This window comes from Podarcis pityusensis, assembly GCF_964106645.2.
Source record: "Podarcis pityusensis genome assembly, chromosome: 2".
Classification (NCBI taxonomy): Eukaryota; Metazoa; Chordata; class Lepidosauria; order Squamata; family Lacertidae; genus Podarcis; species Podarcis pityusensis.
The window spans coordinates 96486379-96506503 of record NC_138029.1 but is presented as its reverse complement, the minus strand read 5'-3'; the positions used below and the strand labels follow the sequence as shown (position 1 = coordinate 96506503).

At 40.8% G+C, this 20125-nt stretch overlaps 1 protein-coding gene across 2 annotated transcripts in view; it reads right to left on the bottom strand.

Moving 5' to 3' along the window:
- The window catches only part of PDZRN3 (PDZ domain containing ring finger 3), a 173944-nt gene that overhangs the window by 139781 nt on the left and 14038 nt on the right, over positions 1 to 20125 (bottom strand). For both annotated transcript variants that reach the window (XM_080995654.1, XM_080995655.1), the window contains one exon: positions 17409 to 17516. In XM_080995654.1, coding sequence (XP_080851780.1) covers positions 17409 to 17516 — 108 coding nt within the window. The remainder of the gene's footprint in view (positions 1 to 17408; positions 17517 to 20125) is intronic.

Genomic DNA, 20125 nt, shown 5'->3' with positions numbered 1-20125 from the left:
CATTTTTACATTCATGAAATCCTCTAGTATCTACAAATATTGTGTCTCCTTTCCAATATTACATCAAAGTATGACTTGGCTAACCAGAGTTCATAACCCAAAAAACATTCAAGCTCTGAAATGTAAGAAGCCAATCAAAATTTGGAGTCAACTTTCATTTTCCATCCTCTTAGCATTCAGTTTCACAAATTCACTTCTCTCTCCATGTTAAAGAGCTCTCTAAGAGGTAGAATGGTACCAGTTCAGACATTCTTCACCAGGATTTGGCTGGATATCTGAATTTACCTAGATCTTATATTTTGAATTGTGCCAGAGAGAGTACATCTGTACTTCTCGAATAAGGAAATACACTCCTTTGTTAGCACATACTCTAGCCGTGAGTGGTGTGGAGGATGTGTGAAACAGCCCAACATGGAATGAGCAAATGCTATTTATCCTAATGCCACAGTTGCTGGAAATAACAAGCCAGTTGCAGAGCTGTCAGACATTTGACACTTCCCACATAAGCAAGAGAAAGTTTGCGTTGGTTACTGTGTGATGCTGCAGTCTTTGCTATGCACACATTGTTCCGACTCACTTCTCTTCATGCCTAACAGTTAAGATCTTGTTGGCCTAACACGGAATACTAAATTTTAAAGTAAACACTGGCAAGCTCTTGGACACTACTATAGGGTTGCCAAATTTCGAAAAAAAATCTGGACACAAAAGTTGTTTTTGGCAAAGTTGTTTTTTTCAAAATCTAAAAGAAAAATAGTTTTTTGTGGGGAATTGATGTTTCTTAGATTTTTAAAAGAAAATTGGCAAAATCCACACTTCTGACATGCCAGATTTCCCCTGATATTTCAGCAGTTTCCGCCTGGATGCTGTTTTGACGGCCGAATCCCGGCTATGTCCACGAAATTCCGGACATATGGCCACCCTAACTACTACAATTTATTTCTCTCTAATACTGCACTTGCAAGCTATACCTATTTATGCTAAATCATGACTAGGACATACATGGACCACAGGTTGCAAGCTTGTAAAGCACCCCACTTTTACCTGCCCCCTCCATGAGTTACAGTCCCCTGTGTCATATTCATATAGTCAACAGAGGGTCTTCCAAACTTTTAGAGAAACTCTGAGGGGGCATGGGTGGGGAGATACAGCTGCAGTGGGTAGGAGTAATTGGCAAAAGTCATGTGCCCTGCCTCACACAAGCAAAGGTGCTTCTGCTAGTGGCAAAACCACCAGAGGATACAACATAAGCACTTGAACAAAATAGCAAGAAATACTGTGTTGCAAAAAAACACAATCTGTGAGTCAAGAGCTGGCACTTTCTTGACTTTGCATTGTATTACTGTTTCTTGAAGACAGTATTAAATAAAACTTTTGTGTTATTGCTCTGACAGTTCAGTTTTGAGGATAAATTGACTGACCGACTTGGTTATCTAACCGTTTGCTCTGGTTCACCAATTCTCTCTGCAATTGTTTCTTTATTTTTCTTCTTCCTCCCAACTGTCTGGATATATGTTCACGAGCAGTTGAGCTCCACTCTTCTGTTCAAAGTCAGGACTATTTCTTGCCCTCATCCTTAATTAGCTTTAAGACAATGTCATATAGCCAGCCAGATTTATCTATGAGTGACAGCATTAATTTAAAGCTTTGTTGTTGTTGTTTAGTCGTTTAGTCGTGTCCGACTCTTCGTAACCCCATGGACCAGAGCACGCCAGGTACTCCTGTCTTCCATTGCCTCCTGCAGTTTGGTCAGACTCATGTTTGTAGCTTCGAGAACACTGTCCAACCATCTCGTCCTCTGTCGTCCACTTCTCCTTTTGCCCTCAATCTTTCCCAACATCAGGGTCTTTTCCAGGGAGTCTTCTCTTCTCATGAGGTGGCCAAAGTATTGGAGCCTCAGCTTCACGATCTGTCCTTCCAGTGAGCACTCAGGGCTGATTTCCTTAAGAATGGTGAGGTTTGATCTTCTTGCAGTCCATGGGACTCTCAAGTCTCCTCCAGCACCATAATTCAAAAGCATCAATTCTTCGGCGATCAGCCTTCTTTAAGGTCCAGCTCTCACTTCCATACATCACTACTGGGAAAACCATGGCTTTAACTATACGGACCTTTGTTGGCAACGTGATGTCTCTGCTTTTTAAGATGCTGAAAGCTGAATTTAAACCTGGTGCACTGTAAATGCAGGAAGCATTTCTCTCACTCTGAATTGATGCTGGGGAAGGAAGGAGTTTGCTCATCAAAGCTGGAGGTAAGATGGACTTTGCTGCCATTTGGATCCTACCCAAGAATTGCCAAAGGGGGCACTTTTCACTGACCACAAACAGGACTACTCTGTCAGGGAATTCATTTCAGCTCAGCCCTGCAATTGTAGCACAGGACTGAGCCTTAAGACGACAAAGACCATATTTGGTTACATGGCTAAAATGGCAACAGACACTGTCGAGGGAATTCAGGTAAGTGGAAAGATTATCTGCAACTGGTTAATGCATAAGCAACTAGGCATCTACCTTTCCAGAATTCCCACCTAACTAAATTAAACAAATTTTGCGCAGCTGAAAGGGAAATGCTGGAAAGTCTGCAAGTTTTATGAACTGTAGATTGATTCCTACCACCTGTTTCAAGGAATCACGAATAAGTGCAATGGTCTTTCCATAGATGCCAATAAAGGGGTTCCTGGAAAGGCATTCCATAGAATAACAATCTCAGCCACACCTGGAAATAGCAGAGCTTCCTAACTAGGTCTGCACTTTTAAATATGCAGACAGTCCAGTTCTGTGACAAATCTTCCTCTATTGTTTGTGAAACAAACACACACATTCTTGGCACTGATAGACTCTGAAAATCAGACAGGTGGAGATGTTATTGTCAAATGAAGAGGCCAGGATTTCAAAAAGCTTCTTAACACACCTGTCACTATCACTTCTGTTCCGCTGAATCCAGCAGCCCTTAAAAGTTATTATCAGATCCGTTCAGAAGGCACAGCAACGAGGCAAGAAAGATGAAACCATGTAAGGTGTTGTGTCTTGTAGAACCAGAACAGTTTTGACATGTTGTGGATACTGTTCTTTGTCGTTTTTCAGTAGATTAGGTTCACATAAGAATGCAAGAGCCTCAGTGGATCAGACCAAAGGTTAATCTAGTCTAGCATCCCGTGTCACACAATGACCAACCAGATCGCATGAACACAATAGCCCTCTCCTGTTGTTACTGCCACTGAGACACATACTTCCTCTAAACCCTGGACTCTGCAGATAGTCACCACAACAAGCAGCTACTGACAACCAGTTATAAATGCGTCTAATAACCTTTTAAAGCCATCTAATCCAGTGGTCATCCCCGTATCTTCTGGCTGAGCATTCCGTAAATTAATTATACACCTGTGTGAAGAAGTTCATCCTCTTGTCTCTCATGATTCTCCTGCCAATCAGTTTCACTGGATGACCCCAGCATCGGAGGTGGATATGCACTGTGTGCACACACCACAAAAAATCAAAGACTACAAAGATGCAAACTTGGACAGGGGGCATAATCTATTGAAATAAGTCCGCAAAAAACTTTGCAAAGGCAGCTGAAGGTAAGAGAAAAAGGTGGGTAAAAGGTTTGAGATAGTCTTTTCACTACTGTCATTATGTCACTGCTTCTCTTAATTACTTCCAGGGTTATTTGGGTCCTCAGGTAGAGTTCCTAAAGCATATAAATTGTCTGTTTGATGGCTTGCCTGATAGAAAGAGATTTGTTGGAATTACAGTTCATTTTTTCGTCTACCCAGACACGTAGTCAAAATAAAATAAAAACCTCTTTGTGTAGCATACAAAATATGTTAACAATACAGTACATTTATCACAGACGCCAAATTTCTGTGCACAGAATGAATGCAAGAAATCTCTACTAACAAAACACACCACATCAATTCTGTACACTAATGTTTGTTCTGTGTTGTTGAAAGAATTAAGTTTTCCACACATCAGAGCCAGCTCTACAAAGACTGCTGATAAACTGCGTGAAAGATTCAGCTGCGTCACTCACATGCCTTGCCTTAATATCAGCTAGTCTAATGGTGAGGGAACAGAGCTCTCTCTTCTATTTTTAAAAATGTCAACAGTATTTTTTTGGAAACTTTGTATATTGCTCTTTTTCCTTTTTGAGTTTCTCTTTGACAAATTTCTTCTCCAAAAAGCTTCAAAGTCATCTGGCATTTCAAACAAACAATAAAAAAATCCTGGCATTCTCAGAGTAGGTGGTCTGAAACATTAAGCCATCAACAATTAGCTTTATGCCTTCTTTTCTAGTGACAGGATTTGTTCTCCTTTCACTGACAAGGGTAAGGCATCCTCTCTGTCTAGCACTGTAAATTATAAAAGAAAGCAAAAAAGCAACCCCATTTGCCATTTTTAATGGATGCACTTCAATGCTTTTAATGGTTAAACACGCATATGGCCATATATTGTCGAGCAAGGACTATGAATTGACAGGTACAAACACTTGCCAAGCAACATAAAATTTAAAACCAAGGCTGTGCTCCAAACTCTTGCATTACTACTGACCTTGGCTCTAGACACTGTCTACTTTGTTCACCTAACCAAAAGAAAATGTTTAACTATGGGTCTTAGCCATTAACTCCCATGGAATTAAAAAGCCAAACTTGGGAACCCATTTACACTATTCAGAGGGGAAACTGATTAGGGGGAAATAAGGAACACAGGCACAATGCCAAGCTATAGACCTCCTTGAGGAACTCTACAAGGAATGAGCAGGAAAGATCAACACCTCCCAGTTTCCAATAACTGGAACTCTGTCTGAGCAGATATATGGCATTGAATTGACAGCCTCAATCAATAAAAGCAGTGTCACCTCACTGATCAACAGAGAACATTTTTAAAGAAAGACCTTTCTAATTAAGGGGAGCAGAATTATAATATGATCCTAGGGTTGCAAATAAACTATTTCAACTTCTATTAAGAAATATTCGTATCTGGATAGAACAAATAACAAATGAAATCTTATAGCAGTGAAATAGAGGCAAACTGCACATGTAAAAATCATGTATGATAAACAAACAAGCAGTTCAAATTACACAGCAACTAGCTTTCTTTCATGAATCACAACTCACAAAACACTCTTCCTTTGCAAACCATTGAAATGAATCCCTAAAAACTCAACACCATTTTAAAGTGCTTTAAGCAGGGAACCTTGGGTGATATCCAGCTAAGCCATGCTCAGAGTACACCTACTGAAATCAAAGGACTTGAGCGAATTGATCTCAACGGGGTATACTCTTAGAACAGCAAACACAGGACATTACACCATCAAAGTAGATTATATGGCCAGCTTCTACTTTGGTCAAGAGAGGTCTACCCAACTACAAACACCACCACCAGATGCCAATATTCAATCAATCTAAAAGCCAACGAAAGTCCATCTGGCTCATTTTTGTAAAACAATGTATTTTAGAGTGCAGGTCTATGCATCCAGTGTAAGGATCATATATGTAATAAGTCACAGGTATCTACTGGAGGGGATGGTGTTCATAATATCATTCCTTGGTTTCTTACTCATCCCTTCCTACCTATATGTACTAGGGATTGACAATGAGTCCCCTGTTTGACCCAACAGGCATTAAGAGTGTTACAGTGTTCCAATCAAACACTTCAAAAAGCCCTTGCTGGCCAGATGGGCGGGGTATAAATAAAAGAAGAAGAAGAAGAAGAAGAAGAAGAAGAAGAAGAAGAAGAAGAAGAAGAATATTGCCTTTCCTTTCTTTGCCCCAAAACATACCTTGGAGGAAGTGGTGTGAGGCACTCCCCGTCCCCTGAGTGTCTCGGGAGACTGGAACTACAAGTTCTAGCATCCCCAGCAGGGAACTGGTGCTCTGTGTGACATTCCCTCCAGGGATTTAGGGACTCGCCGGTATAAGAAGACATACAGCCGGGTATATGGATGGACAGCTGCTGCCTCTGCCACTTCACCTGCCCCCAAGGTAACTTCTTGGGCGATTGGCAAGGGAAGGAGACACAGGAAGGGTTCCATCAGAATCCTAGAGGGTACAGCTCTCAATTCTGCCAACAAGAATTTGAACAAGGGTCGCAGCACTCCTATTTGAATTATCAAGACACCCTTAATGATTTTGAATAGCATGTCCAATTCACAATTATTTAGGCCATGAATAATCTGCCTTCAAATAAAATAAGTTTCTCAAAGTGGGAATTATTACATATGCATTAAAGGTAAAGGTACCCCTGACCGTAAGGTCCAGTCGCAGACGACTCTGGGGTTGCGCGCTCATCTCGCTCTACTGGCCGAGAACATAAGCATTAAATGTATCATATATGCACACATGTATCACCTTTCTGCAGGGCTCATGTGAACATCTTTTACAGTTTTACACACAACTCGAATCTTCTGAATCAAAGCTAGGCACGTTCATTGCCATTATGTAGAGAGGATTATGTCATTTCTTGAGGTGTGAGCCAAAAAAATGTGCTAGGAAAGACATTGGTTCCTCCACTGGCAAGCGATGGAAAGGCCTGATACTCCTGATACTTTTCGAATGAGCCACAGAGATACCTGGCTTGCCCGAGGCCACAGTGAACACCAAGCTCCATGGATATGTGACAGAGATCTTGACGGTGAGCCACGCATATAAACATGTCACACAGTGAACTTTCCAGTGAATGCTGAACTTCCATTAAAATGCTGCATCTCATCTTCCCCTCACATTCTGTTTCGGTTAACTTTCCCAGGACTTTGCACACAATGGTGACGTAAATGTGAACGCATACTGCAAAATACATAGGACATGCCAAAACCACGGAAAACAGCATATTGACTGCATCATCATTTTTTTTTAAAAGGCTTGTGTGAACAAGTGTGTCTAATCTGTAGCCTTGAAAAACTATGGAATATTCTGCCAAATCAAAATTTTCCGTTTCACACATAATGCTGAGCAGGGTCTGCTCAACAAACAATGAGTCCTTTCACAGAGACGTAAGCAAGCCACATCTTGGTTCTCCAAAGCTGCTATTGCCTCATGACTCTGTAACTTGTGAGCATTTAGGATGAGATGGCCACAGCAACCATCACTTAACAAGGCTACACGGTTTGGACATAACCATAGTTAAAAAAAAACTTGGTTCATAAGCCAACAACAAAGCATGGGTTCACAACACAGCTAGTCTGCTGGTCTGGATGTTCAAACAAGCCACACTTTAGCTTAACAACCCATGACTGTGCGAACCAGGCCACAGTATGTGTGTGAAGTTTTAAAAAGTGCTGGAATTTCACACACTGATGATTTGGCCCAAGATAATTCAGGAGCCTACTCTGTATTTTCTCATTGTTTGAACCACAATTTAAAAAACAACAACACCACTAGGATATTTTCAATGTGCATTAACTTAGCAGCCTGCAAGTTTAAACTGCGCTGGTTAATACTGATGGGGGTACATTTTTAAGCAGTAGGGCTGAAAAATATAACACAACAGCCTTTGTTTCCTGCTAGCATTTGTTTCACAGTTTACTTTCACACTTGGAAGATGATCTCCCTCACCTAATTTGCTGAGAATATGAATGACCTTGGGTGATAATTGGACTGGCAAAAGCAGTCAAGACCTTTCCCAAGACCTCTGTTTATAGCTCCAAATTTGCATTTTGCTCCCAAGTGAATTCTGCTATGTTTTATCGCCTCATTGACAGCTCTGTTTAATTAAGCATATGTGATAAAGGCAAGACTTCCTGAAGACAGTAGGGAAATTTTTATAAGGGGAATGGTGGTTTAACAGCAATAGCAATGAAGCCTAGCGTTTTCGTTTTAATCAAACGAAGGAAATCGTTCCAGAAAGTGGGCCACAACCAGCAAACATAAAGATGCCATTATACTTCCAAGTGGTAAATAATGTATTTATTTTTAAATGGCACCGCTTGCAAAAACATCTCAATATTAAATTGTCGAAGAAAGCTACAATCAAATAAATGCTACTTATTTCCACCCACTGGCCTTGCTCCATTGAAGTGATTTCTAACATGGAACGTGTTAGAAATAAGGGGAAATGGTGATGTTTGTAGGGATCCACTTGTCACAGTGAGAATCCTGCCCATACACAGGATTCTAGATTCCATCTGTTCCATTGGACATTAAGGTTTAAGGCACTTCACCAGAGAGGAATAAAGAACAACATCATATGACTTCTGGAAAACGGCTTAACTCGCGACTAACATTCAAAATCAAAGGAACATAAGTGTCGTTGGCTGGAGCTTCAGGCTCGGCTCTAAATACATTAAACAAAAAGCTTCCACAGTGCCTTTGCTTATCCACAGATTTTTAACAATGTGCTATCAGAGTGTTAAGTTACCAAGATATTGTTAGCTGCCCTAATGTAGCCAAAAGAAGAAAGAACTAAGCAAAGAAGAGGAGGCGTGCTGGGACTACTGTAATCTGAATGTACAATACCACAATGCACAAGCTAAGATAAAGCAACTTTAATAGTCTATAAAGCCAGAGATTTATTTGACTCTCTAGGAGGCTAATATTTTATCTATCTGATTTTGACATCTTTGTATGCATTTCTCTCCCCCCCCCCCCCAGCAATTTTTGGAGTCTGCTGCTTCGGAGTGTTATAAAGAATGTCCTTTACCAATTAACTGCACCATCCCCATAGCAGCAAAGAAACACACTTCAAAGAGTGGACAAAATGGGAAACGAATGTAATAGTCCACAAGACCATTAAAACTAGTAAAGAGTTAAGGAAGGCGGCTCCAGTTATTGAAAAGGTTTGCAACAGAAGGAGCCAGTAACTCCCCTGCTGCAAAGCAGACTGTACCTTCAAAGCTTTCAGCGGCAGAAGGGAAGCCAATGTGCAGGGAAACAATAGGGGATGCAGGGAAATGGGCAACCTCCCATCCATGTGTGGAAATACTTTAAAATGAAACAAGATGGTTTTGAAGAGGACCGTTATTAATTTACCACTCTGCTGTGCTTCCTCCCCTTCTTTGTTTGTAAGTGTTTTGCTAAGGTTGTCATAACCAAACACAAATGGAAAAGGGATAACCAGAAATAGAAAACCTGTAGAACTTGGCTCATCTCTGTTCTACAGCACACAGTTCCCATAAAAGCACACACACACCCTTGAAGCTGGGGGTGAGTTTCAACACAGCACATAAAACTGCAGTTGAGGGTAAGGGTAAAGGTAAAGGGACCCCTGACCATTAGGTCCAGTCGTGACCGACTCTGGGGTTGTGGCACTCATCTCGCTTTACTGGCCGAGGTAGCTAGCGTTTGTCCACAGACAGTTTTTCTGAGTCATGTGGCCAGCATGGCTAAGCCGCTTCTGGCAAAACCAGAGCAGCACACGGAAACACCGTTTACCTTCCCACCAGAGCGGTACCTATTTATCTACTTGCACCTTGACGTGCTTTCAAACTGCTAGGTTGGCAGGAGCTGGGACCGAGCAATGGGAGCTCACCCCGTCGCGGGGATTCGAACCGCTGACCTTCCGATCGGCAAGCCCTAGGCTCTGTGGTTTAGACCACAGCACCACCTGCGTCCCTGCAGTTGAGGGTAAAGATGGTTAATTCCCTGTGCAAACATGGAAGCCCTTTGCCGTTTCCAAATTTTCAAAGCGCTAATTCAGAGACTCATAGGTGTTACGTGGACGAACCCAAGTGCTGTTCAGACCTTGTAGTTACTGAGGTGGGTACTGTTGTCCTTCTGCAGATGGAACACTCTTTGGTCTGGGGGAGGCTCTGATCAGCAGAGCAGAAAAGGAGGGCAATTTGTGCCGATTCCCCAGCCCCTGCAGCCCACATTCCCCAACACTGTTCCAAAGGTCCCCCAAAGTTCTGGAGCAGATTTCTGGGACATGCATGGAGCAACATGGGAAACGAGGGATCAGCAAAAATAGATTCCCTCCACATTTGGTTGGATCAAAGAGCCTTCATTTGGCACAGGCATTAGTGGATATAAACCTCAGCTATGGCAGCGGCTTATACTAAATAGTCTCTGAAGAAGGAAACTGGTGAGCAGCCACCTTGTCTTGGTGGCACTAAGTTCACACTGAGCCTGTACTGGCAGAGGAATCATAGTTCCTTTTGGTGACCAATGGCTTAGGGGTCCTCAAGTGTCAACCAGTGGGCTAACCTATCTTGGCTCAGGAAGCTAAACACTCTTAGACCTGAGAATCTGACTTCTATAAATCTTAAGAGGCACACCAGATAAGAAGCCAGACAAGAACTCTCTTACACAAGAGAAGAACAGCAACTGAATACATCTCAACTCCACCCAGATACAACTATGTCCAGTGCCTCCTAGTGAATATCCACACAGCCCATGTGAACATGTGTCTTGGGCTGTTGGTATGGCATCAGTTAAGTGTGGGCATGGAAACTTTAGCTGAAAAAGCATGGACCAAACTTGAAGCTTTTAATCTATTTCTGACCCTCCTAATTACATACCTCTCAGACATCATTAACCGAGTATTGGACTTAGGAGTAGCATTTGGTTTTGTTGTTGTAAAAGCTATGAATCAACCACTGAAATTTTAAGGTTCGTATAGACCCAGTTCTGCCGAAACCTAAGTAAGTTTGTACAAAACTCAGGAGTATCTTTACTATTTATATTGATCTTACTGCAATTCCTGAAGACCAAGTGTTTAAACAAAATGAAACCACACTGGATATATTTAAATAATTTTGAAGAGCAGCGCTCTGAATATTTAATAGCTTTTTAGCTTATTTGTGCCAATTTTATTCATATCACTTCATACAATTGACATGGTAATTTACTGCACATGTAGTAAATTAAGGATGATTGTGCCTGATTGCCCAATTATTGTGATATGCATGAAATAATACTACAGATAGGGAAAGACCTCTGCAGTGTTTGCTCTGTGGAGTCTCAAAAAGAATGTTCAAGCCCACCAATTAAAATCCAACAGTTAAATCATGATGGCTTTGGCTTCAAATATGGAAAATTATACAGGGGATTACATAAAACTGAAGGAACTAATCCAGATGTGAAAAAACCTCCAAATTCTTACATTTTTATACCATCAGTATCTCAGTTATATGTTTATCAACTTCACTTAGCACAATTTAGATGGTGATTTGTTAGCCCTGTTCACAAATATTTTATCATGTGCTGACCAGCAGAATGGGAAACATCCAATGTAAGTCACTGGATTCATTTTATTATGAATTTCAGTTCCCACTATAAAAAAATCAGTTGGCTGGTGTGAAATTAACTCACTACAACTGTTCATTGTTCAGTTCAATCTATGCCTTGGATGCTGTCGTACATGCATTTTCCTATGCAGTCACATTCCACCATAGATAATCTAGACTCAAAGTTGTATTTCTGTATGCATATATTTAGAATCCATGATATTCAGTATCAATTCAACAGAACGTATGTGAACTGGAGAGTCAATATCCACATTTTAAACTGTGATTGGTATGGAAAGGTTATTGTGGACTCTGTAGCATTATAAGAGATTGTTTGGCACAAAAGGGTTAAACACATTAGGGGTCGCCAACCTTTTTGAACCAGTCAGTACATTTCAAATTTTGGGAGAGTCGTGGGGACACCAGCCATCAAATGTCTGTCAAGGGTGTGTGTGTGGCACAGCACAAAACAGCTTCCTTGCAGAGCAGGGCATAACGCAAATTTAGAGAGACAACTACCCATTACAACCTTATGCTTATCATAAGTCAGCTATTTCCTGATTGTGAAGATCACACAATACTGATTACATATACCCCCCACCAATGTTGTTGGTGTCCAACAAGTACCAAGAAAAATACACAAGGTAGCCACATGACACTCATTCTCTTCACAGAAATTGCACATCTGCAAATGTCCTGTGTATTTTCATTATAAAAGCTGGCTATAACAAGTGGGACCTGCAATAAAATGCTGCAATGGGGACTCGTCCTGTTCAGTTTTCCAGCCTGGAACTCGTGCCTTCTCCCAGAATATTCCTTTTTAATCCCCCACTACAACAAGCCTGGACCATTCTATGTTCACTGAGCATCCTCAGTCCTCACTGAGCTTTGGAGAGGGTTGCCCTGTTGGGGTTGGGTCTTCTTTAGAAGGGGTCTTTCTACAACTTTCAGGATTCCCCCAAACATGCTGGTACCTCCTCTCTCGTTCTTTGGTGGTGCTATTTTGGCTTCAAAATGATAGACAACCAGAGATGGTTTTCACTCTAAGTATATAATAAATAAATGGAACCCTTAAAACTGAGAAACTAGGCAATGCCAACTTTGCTTTCAGTTTTGAAAGCCAACTTGATTCTTACATAACAGATCTTCCACCATTATTGTTCAAATGGCATTATTTCCAATTGATAATGCTCTACAGGTTTTTGGGGAGGAGGGGACATTTCCACAAAAAGTTATACATTCTGGTCATTAAAGTGCCTTTTATTTATCTCTTGGTCCCCCCCCTTTTTTTTTAGTTATGTAGATGCCTAATTACATCTTTTCTTATTTAAATAAGAGCCATTAAAGAGATATTTCCAGGCCCTGGTGGAAATGAAATGCCCCTGGCACACAGTGTGTCTACACGCTGTGAATTTTCTATTAAACTGGGCATGCGATGGAATGCTGCTAATCTGTGAAAGGTCCTTGTCTAAGGCTTGGCTTACAAGTCAGACACTCTCCTTTAGTTGTAGGTTAAAAAATAGGTGTTTAATATGACCAGCTCTGCTGGAAGACATTATTCTCCCTATTTCCAATTCCCCCCCCCAAGTTGATTTGCCCCCCCTTTTTGCATCAGAAAGGAACGGAAATATAATAACAGCGATTAATTATATCCGCATTGTTCTATTATTTTCTTAAGTCTAGATCAGTTTGGTTTTTCTTTTTGCCTTCTTCAAGTCAGACTGAGGCAATATTGAAGAGTGCTTTATCCCAGAGAATGTTTTTAGAGTTAAAAAATGGACCTCCTGTTTTCACTCTGGCCTACAGATTTTTCTCTTTATAAATATATTACTTCTCTGTTTCATCTTCTGCCAGTTTGCAACATCCAGCCTTTAATTCAGATATGACTTCGCTATTCTTTTTTCAGACGCTATTAATAGTTGAAATGCAATCATCCTCCCTGGAAACTGTACCAGTAGCATAACAAAAAAAAGTTATCTCGTACACTGGGGTGTGGGGGGAGGGGAGAGAAGAGACAAAATATTTGTTCATTCAAGCAGTGCTATAGCACTTCACTAACTGCAATAATGAAAATTGCCTTCCCCCAGTTCTCCCATGAAAAGAAATCTATGCCTTCAAGCCTTTAAAAATAATAACTCTGAAAAACTTGTGAGCTTATGGATAGAGGGGGAGAAATGATGTTGTGCATCATATTTTCAAACTTTGTACTTTCTGGGCTTGTATATTGAAGTTATTTTTAAGTATGTCCCTTATGACTTGCTCGTGTGGTCTAGACATCAGTAGACTTGGGTTTTCTTTGTGCAAGGAGGGAATCTCTGGGTGTTTTCACTTACAACATTGTTAATTATCATTCTGACATCATTGCATATCCGTTAACAAGACACACGTGTAATTATGAATCGGCTATCAAGACAGATTCATTCCACAATAGACACTAATCACTTAACTTGAAAGCAGGAGACAACTGTGAGGTTCTGAATTATTTAAGGTGCAATCCAAGCAAAGGTAAGCACATTTAACTCTCCTTTAATTTTAGTGCAAAAGATGGAAGCGCGTGTCTTATTCTGCCACAGAAATCAGCAGGCTTCAGAGTTATTTATTATGGCTTGATTGCGTCATTACAGCCTGCTTTTATATCTTTCAACTTGGTTCACTTCACAGTTGCCCTTTGACCATGTAAACAATAGTTAAGAGGTTGCTAGCTACTCTGGGTTTAAAAATACGTTTTGATTTATGAGGTAGTGTCCATCTCTGCAAATACATGAACATTGTTTGAAAGTGCCCATAAGGTGTAGTTTCCTAGCTGATGTTACGGATCACTAAAAACCCCTCAAATCATATCAGTGTTGACATGGAGGGTTTTCCATGAGCTCAGCAATGTGTGAAAGCATTTGATCTTGATAGAAAAGGTTATTCATTTAATAAAACTGTATTAATGAGAGTTTTGATATTGGGAATCCACCCAGCACATAGTTAAACTAAGGATGTAGTGGTGGCCACCAACTTGAATGGCTTTAAAAGAGGGCGAGCTCCAAATTACAGCCATCATTTTGCAGATTTTGCACTTGCAACTTAGAAGTGCCTGGAAGTGGGCTAGGTGGGATGCCATTTCCACACAATGCATAGGCTCTGAAATCTTCCCAAATACCACAACTTGTTCTTAGTTGTCCTAACTGCAGCACATCCCCCCCCCCCCAACTGGAGCATACCAATTAAACAAATTCTGCTATTAAGTCTTCTTCTTCTTCTTTTACATTTTGAAGATTGCTCCAGGATCATCCTGGCATTGGCCTTGTTTGCACATCATGGTTAATCATAATGGCACCACTTTGCTCCTCCCTAGCTTAGCATTATATCCAAACTGTCTTGTAGACTGTTTCATTCCAAATGAACCAGGTCTTATAGTCAAGACTTGCCCTTGGTTACCAGACGGTAGATTTTTTATTTATTTTTAGTGACACTAACTACAGGGTGAGTCTTTTAAAAGAGGCCCTGTGGAACACGTGTACTCTGTATCCTCAGGGCCTCTTTTAAAGGGCTCACCCTGTACAATCCACACTTCAGATAACATGTACACTAGTGGAAAGGAACACAGTATCCCAGATTAGCATGTTCATGGGAAAATAGTATAGGGCAATAAACTGAGCCTGTATAGAGTATTAAACCAGCCAAAGACATTGCCACACATTTTTAAACTGTCTTATTTCACATGCAGAGGCACCTTCAGAGGTTATCATTACCACATGCAAAGAACTACTCCATTCATTCAGTGGAACCTGGATAAATGGATATTGCTGAAGAGCAGCATGGGGTAAATTGCACTGTAACTTGCTATTTAAAAGACAGCACTCCGTCTTGCTGTTCTACAGAGTGGATTGCTGTCTCCACTCTGCTAGTTAGCCAGGATGATAAAACTAGGACGCAGATCAATAAATCTAATATAATATGTTTCAATTGCTCAGCAGAAGACACCTTCGTCGACTGATTAATAACTACGGTGACATCACTATTCCTTAGCTCCACATTCTTTTATTCAGCTGGACAAGGTCACCTTTGAAATGTATCTTTGCCCTCAGACATTAGATTGGATTCTGTGAGGGAGTCCAGATAGCGTTAATGTGTTTGGACATTAAAGAGATAAAACATGGTTCAAACGTTCAACCATCACAAGCTCCCTCTTCCTGCTAAGGCTATCGCAATGCACTGAAGATAACTTATACAGGCATCATGAGCCTTTGAAGCCTGAAGATTTCTGCTCAGTGGACACACACAGGAAATTGATGATGATGCTAATAAAATGCCATGCTTATTTCACCCCCTCTAGTACCACTATTCTTTTAACATTTTTCTGTACATGTACAGAACTCAAATTCTACTCTTTGGTCGCTACAAACCCACTTTGGGGAGTGAGAATCATCAACTGTTAATATCATGGCACAAATGAACGACCTTTAAACTGCAGAGATATTCCGTTTTTGTTTCAGGAGAGTAACTTATTAAGGTGAGATGCATCACTGTGCATGTGGATATGCATAGACAAAAGCTAATCGGTACATGTAAAATTATGTAGTGGTTTACAAGCTGCTCCTTTGTAGAAGGAAACACACACCTAGACTGTTATTTTCATAGCCAGTTTATTTTTCACAAGCACCTACATTCAAAGATGATGAATGGTTGTCTGTATGATTTACTTCTTCAAAATGAAGAGTAACATCTCTCTGCTCCTACATGAACATGATGTGGCTTACTTTCAAGTAAATTTGCACAGATTATACTGCATGAAAAAATGCCTTTATCCTTCAACTACTGTTTGCATTCAGCTTTAATTTGAAGAGTCTCAAGAAGGCAAATGTCAGGAGCCTTCCTATTCTGGGCAAGATGAGGTATTTAGTGCTCACTTTACCTTGCTTCATATATAGCCTTTCTACCCCTTTTTTTCTCTTGCCACACACCTGAGCCTCCATCCTGCTTCTACATATTGCACAATATTCACAAGATAACCAGAGATGGCACTCTTTTTGTGCATGTCCCCAAGTATTACAAAGTTGACAAAGATCCACCGCTAATGGAGTGGTTGAAGGGAACAAAAGTATTTTCAGGTCCTACTGTTCAAAACATTTTACACTGAAAGGATTACATGAATGCCCACCAACTAGGTGTTTTTTGCAGATAGCCTGCTCCAAAATTTATTATAACTTGAAATCAGTTAAATTTTTAAAAAAAAAGTGTGTTGGCTTGCTCCATTTGCAGCTTTAAACATGCTTTCTAGAACAAAACGTTCTCCATAATATTTTCTCCTCTTACAAAAAAACACTGTTGAATGCAGTTTTCTTTATCCACGCAGAATATAGCAAATATATATATCACACTTTGCCAACAGAAAATCTTTAACAGCTGTTTATTGCTCATTTGCAGAACATAAGAGCAAAGGAATTCCATGTCTTGGGGAAACTGGCTGTTCCATGCTATCTTTGGCTACAAAAGCAGCAGTTTTCCTTAAATAAAAATAAAAGTAGTTCCCCAACTTCCCCGCTTTTGCAACAATGAAAGAAAATGAACAAATTCTAATATAGACAACAATGGAATCTGATTTGCAGTTAGCCGATTTCCGTTCCATAAATCAAACATTCCCCTTAAGCTCAAACTATCATCTTAAGTAATGATCTTGACAACAGGAACAACTTTTTCAAACAGTCAAAATGTTAGGAAAATGGGAAGAACTCCAGACTACGAACTTAAAAAAAAAAAGAGTGCTCAGTAACCCTTCAAGGAATTTCTCAGGAAAGCTCATCACAATGTGCTTTAAAAGCTCACTTAACAGGGGCTTCTGTCCTTTATAATCTGTTCAAAACATTTTGGCCCTCTTGAAAAAAAAATGCCTTAGAAACCAAGCTAAATAAAGTCACAGTTCTCACAACAGATACTTGCCTTCACATATGGTTTTAACTAAATAACTTCACGTCTCCAACAGCTTCAGAAAGAAATAACTGCAGCATACCAAGTACATGCTAGCTCCTCAAAATGCCAGGACATGCACATACCTTCCATAATCTGGCCTCTATATTTAGATAAGAACTGTACCTAAAGCCAGGAAGGTCAGCATTGAAGCAAGTTGAGCATATTTGAGCTGCCCGGTCTTTTAGCCTCTGCTACCCACATCACAACTCTCCCAGGCCAGAGATCCTTAGGTATCCCATACACAAAAGAATAGAGAGGGAATTCTGCCCATCAGGAATGATCCAACATAGCATTCTTACTTCAATAATCCTGTCGTGAATCTGCAGCCCTCCTTCTTTGGCAGCAGGCCCGCTGTCTGCTATTTTAGAGACAAAAATTCCTTCGCTAGATGAGCCGTCTTGATTGTCCTTTGAGGAGAAAGAAAATTGGGGTGGGGAGGGGAAGGAGAGAAGAATGTAAACACCGGTTAAGATTGAAGCATGTTGAATTCATGGTACTGGTCACCATTTAAGCACTGCACGGCATATGGATGTTTCAGTACACTGCTGCCCAGTGCCCCAGCAGTATAGCACGCTCACACTTTCTGTGGGTAAATGCCAAACACAGCCACAGACAGGTAGGTGTTTACCTTGCCACCATTCAGAGGTGCCACCGTTTTGGATTTCCCAGATAAAACAGAAAGCGAGGGAATGTGAGGTTCTTCCATTCCTCTGCCCACCAGTGGGCTCACCTAAAGGCAGAGGTGGAAGAGAAGAGCCATCCTTCCCCACATGAACCTCACTGGAGGCCGATCACCAGGTGCCTCTGCCTTTGGACCAAGATCCCTGTTTTCCGGAAGAAAGACCCATTTCTTTGGCAGCACCTAACCTGTGGAACTCACTCCCCAGACATGTTTACCAGCTCCCTTTCCTGTTGGGTGCCGGGGGATGTCCTCTTCTCCCATGCCTTTGTAGCATTTAACTGTAGTTTTCTACCAGAACCCTGCCCACCACTGTTGTAATTGACAGATTTGCAGTTTTTGTTTCCAATAGTCAGCTACTGGGTTGTTGTTGTTTAATCTGTTGCTGTCATCTGTTCCCTTGGTGTTTTTTTAAAAATATCTGACAGTTCTTTTTATCAGCCATGTGAATCTACCCCAGCCCTACCTACAGATGCCAGAGGCTGAACTTGAGATGTTCTGCTCCCAAAGCATGGTCTCTGCCACTGAGCTATAGGCCATTCCCCTTTTGCAGTTCTATCGTGACCTGCAGAGCAACCCAACCCAAACCTACTGCATAAGAATAGTGGTAAAAGGAGGGGAAGGTACACAGCCCAGGTAGGCTTGGAAGAATGCTTATTAAGGAACAGCATTTAGATTTCGGCATTGGTAACACAGCTCTTGTCTGTTAGGGAAACTATAAAGTTTAGAACAAGTTTGTGTTGCTCCAAGACCTCACAGATCTATGCACAGAGCATCTGCCTTGCATGTAGAAGGTCTCAGGTAGGTATGGAAAAAAGCTCCTGTCTGAAACCCTGGACAGGTGCTGCCAGTTAGCATAAACAAAGCTGAGCTAGATGGACGAGTGGTGTGGTTCAGTAGAAGGCAGCTTTTTATGTAAGCTGAACTCTCCACGTAGTTTCAGAACATTGCTGCGTAGAACTGAGCTGAAATACTGATTGGTGAAAAAAAGGGGTTCGCCCTTCTATAACAGGACTGAAAAAGTGTTTCATTGTTGCCCAAAAAAATTATTGGCAAAAACTGCTCTAACGTATACATGAATATTGCCTTCACTCTAAATGGGTTTCATTTAGCAACTAAGGTCAGATATAGTAAAAACTGACTGGCTGCGCAGGAGCTTGGCATCATCGTATCCAGAACAGGATCCCTAACTTGCTTGGATTACTTGTGGAGAAATGACAGTGAAGAAGTAGAGAGAAAGGGCAAAGAATGTCTGCAAACAGTTATGGAAAAAACTTATTACACATGGCAAAAAGCAAAATAGGAGAGCATTTGGCTCAACCCTGCAACTTTACAAAAAAAAGTTGTTTTATAAGTACAATATTTGCATATTTTAAGCTTTTTCAATGCAGGGTGGAGAGATGGTGCTCATAATGTCACTCCCCCCTGCAAAAAAAGAAAGAAGTATGAGTCTGGCAGCAGAGTGTTACATAATTGTTGTTTGTTACGGCTGATCCAATTCCCTAAAGATTCTGAACAGTCCATACTTTCATTGGGCTGTAAAATGGAAAAACTAATCTGTAACAGTTCAGTGGCTAAGTATATAATAGCATAATATGTGGTTTATGCTGCAATTCTAGTCATATGTACCTGGGAATAAACTCTATTGACCGAAACATAACTTACTTCTGATTAAACACACACAGGATTCCGCTGTATGTGACAATTCCCAGCCCAATCCCATCTATAACTATATACAGTGAATGAGAGAAATCTATCAAGCGACTTTTGTTAATTGGGTAAACATCTTTAGGGATCTTTAGCAGCATCAATGAGATTGCACAGAAGTGTCATTAAAATGCTGCTAAATACAAGGAAACGGTTTAATTAAAGTGCATTAGCCAACAAGCTTGCCAAATTATTTCAAAGAAACCTTTATACAAGAAAATAAGCCTCCCTCCTTTCATACATTACAAGGCAGACTTGGGAGGTCTGTTGATTTTGTTCATACAGTACGACAGCAACCAATAAATATGAAGAGTTTGTTTTAAGTTACAAGAAGCCCAAGCCCAGGGCAAGCAAAAGCTGAGGTGAAATCATTAAGTCCCAAACTAAATATCATCATACAGATTGCACACAGTGTCCATAGAAACCATAGGTTAGGGTGAATGCATCGAATCCCAGAAACAAGTGTTAGAAACTGGGAGAGAAAAGCTAGGAGCCAAATGGCTTCTGGGACCTGGGCTGTGGGTGCCAAAACAGAACATCTAGCCGCTACCGGGGGGGGGGGTCGGCAACACTTTTTATTTATTATTTTGTTAAGTGTGAACTAATACACAATTCACATAAGTGACACAT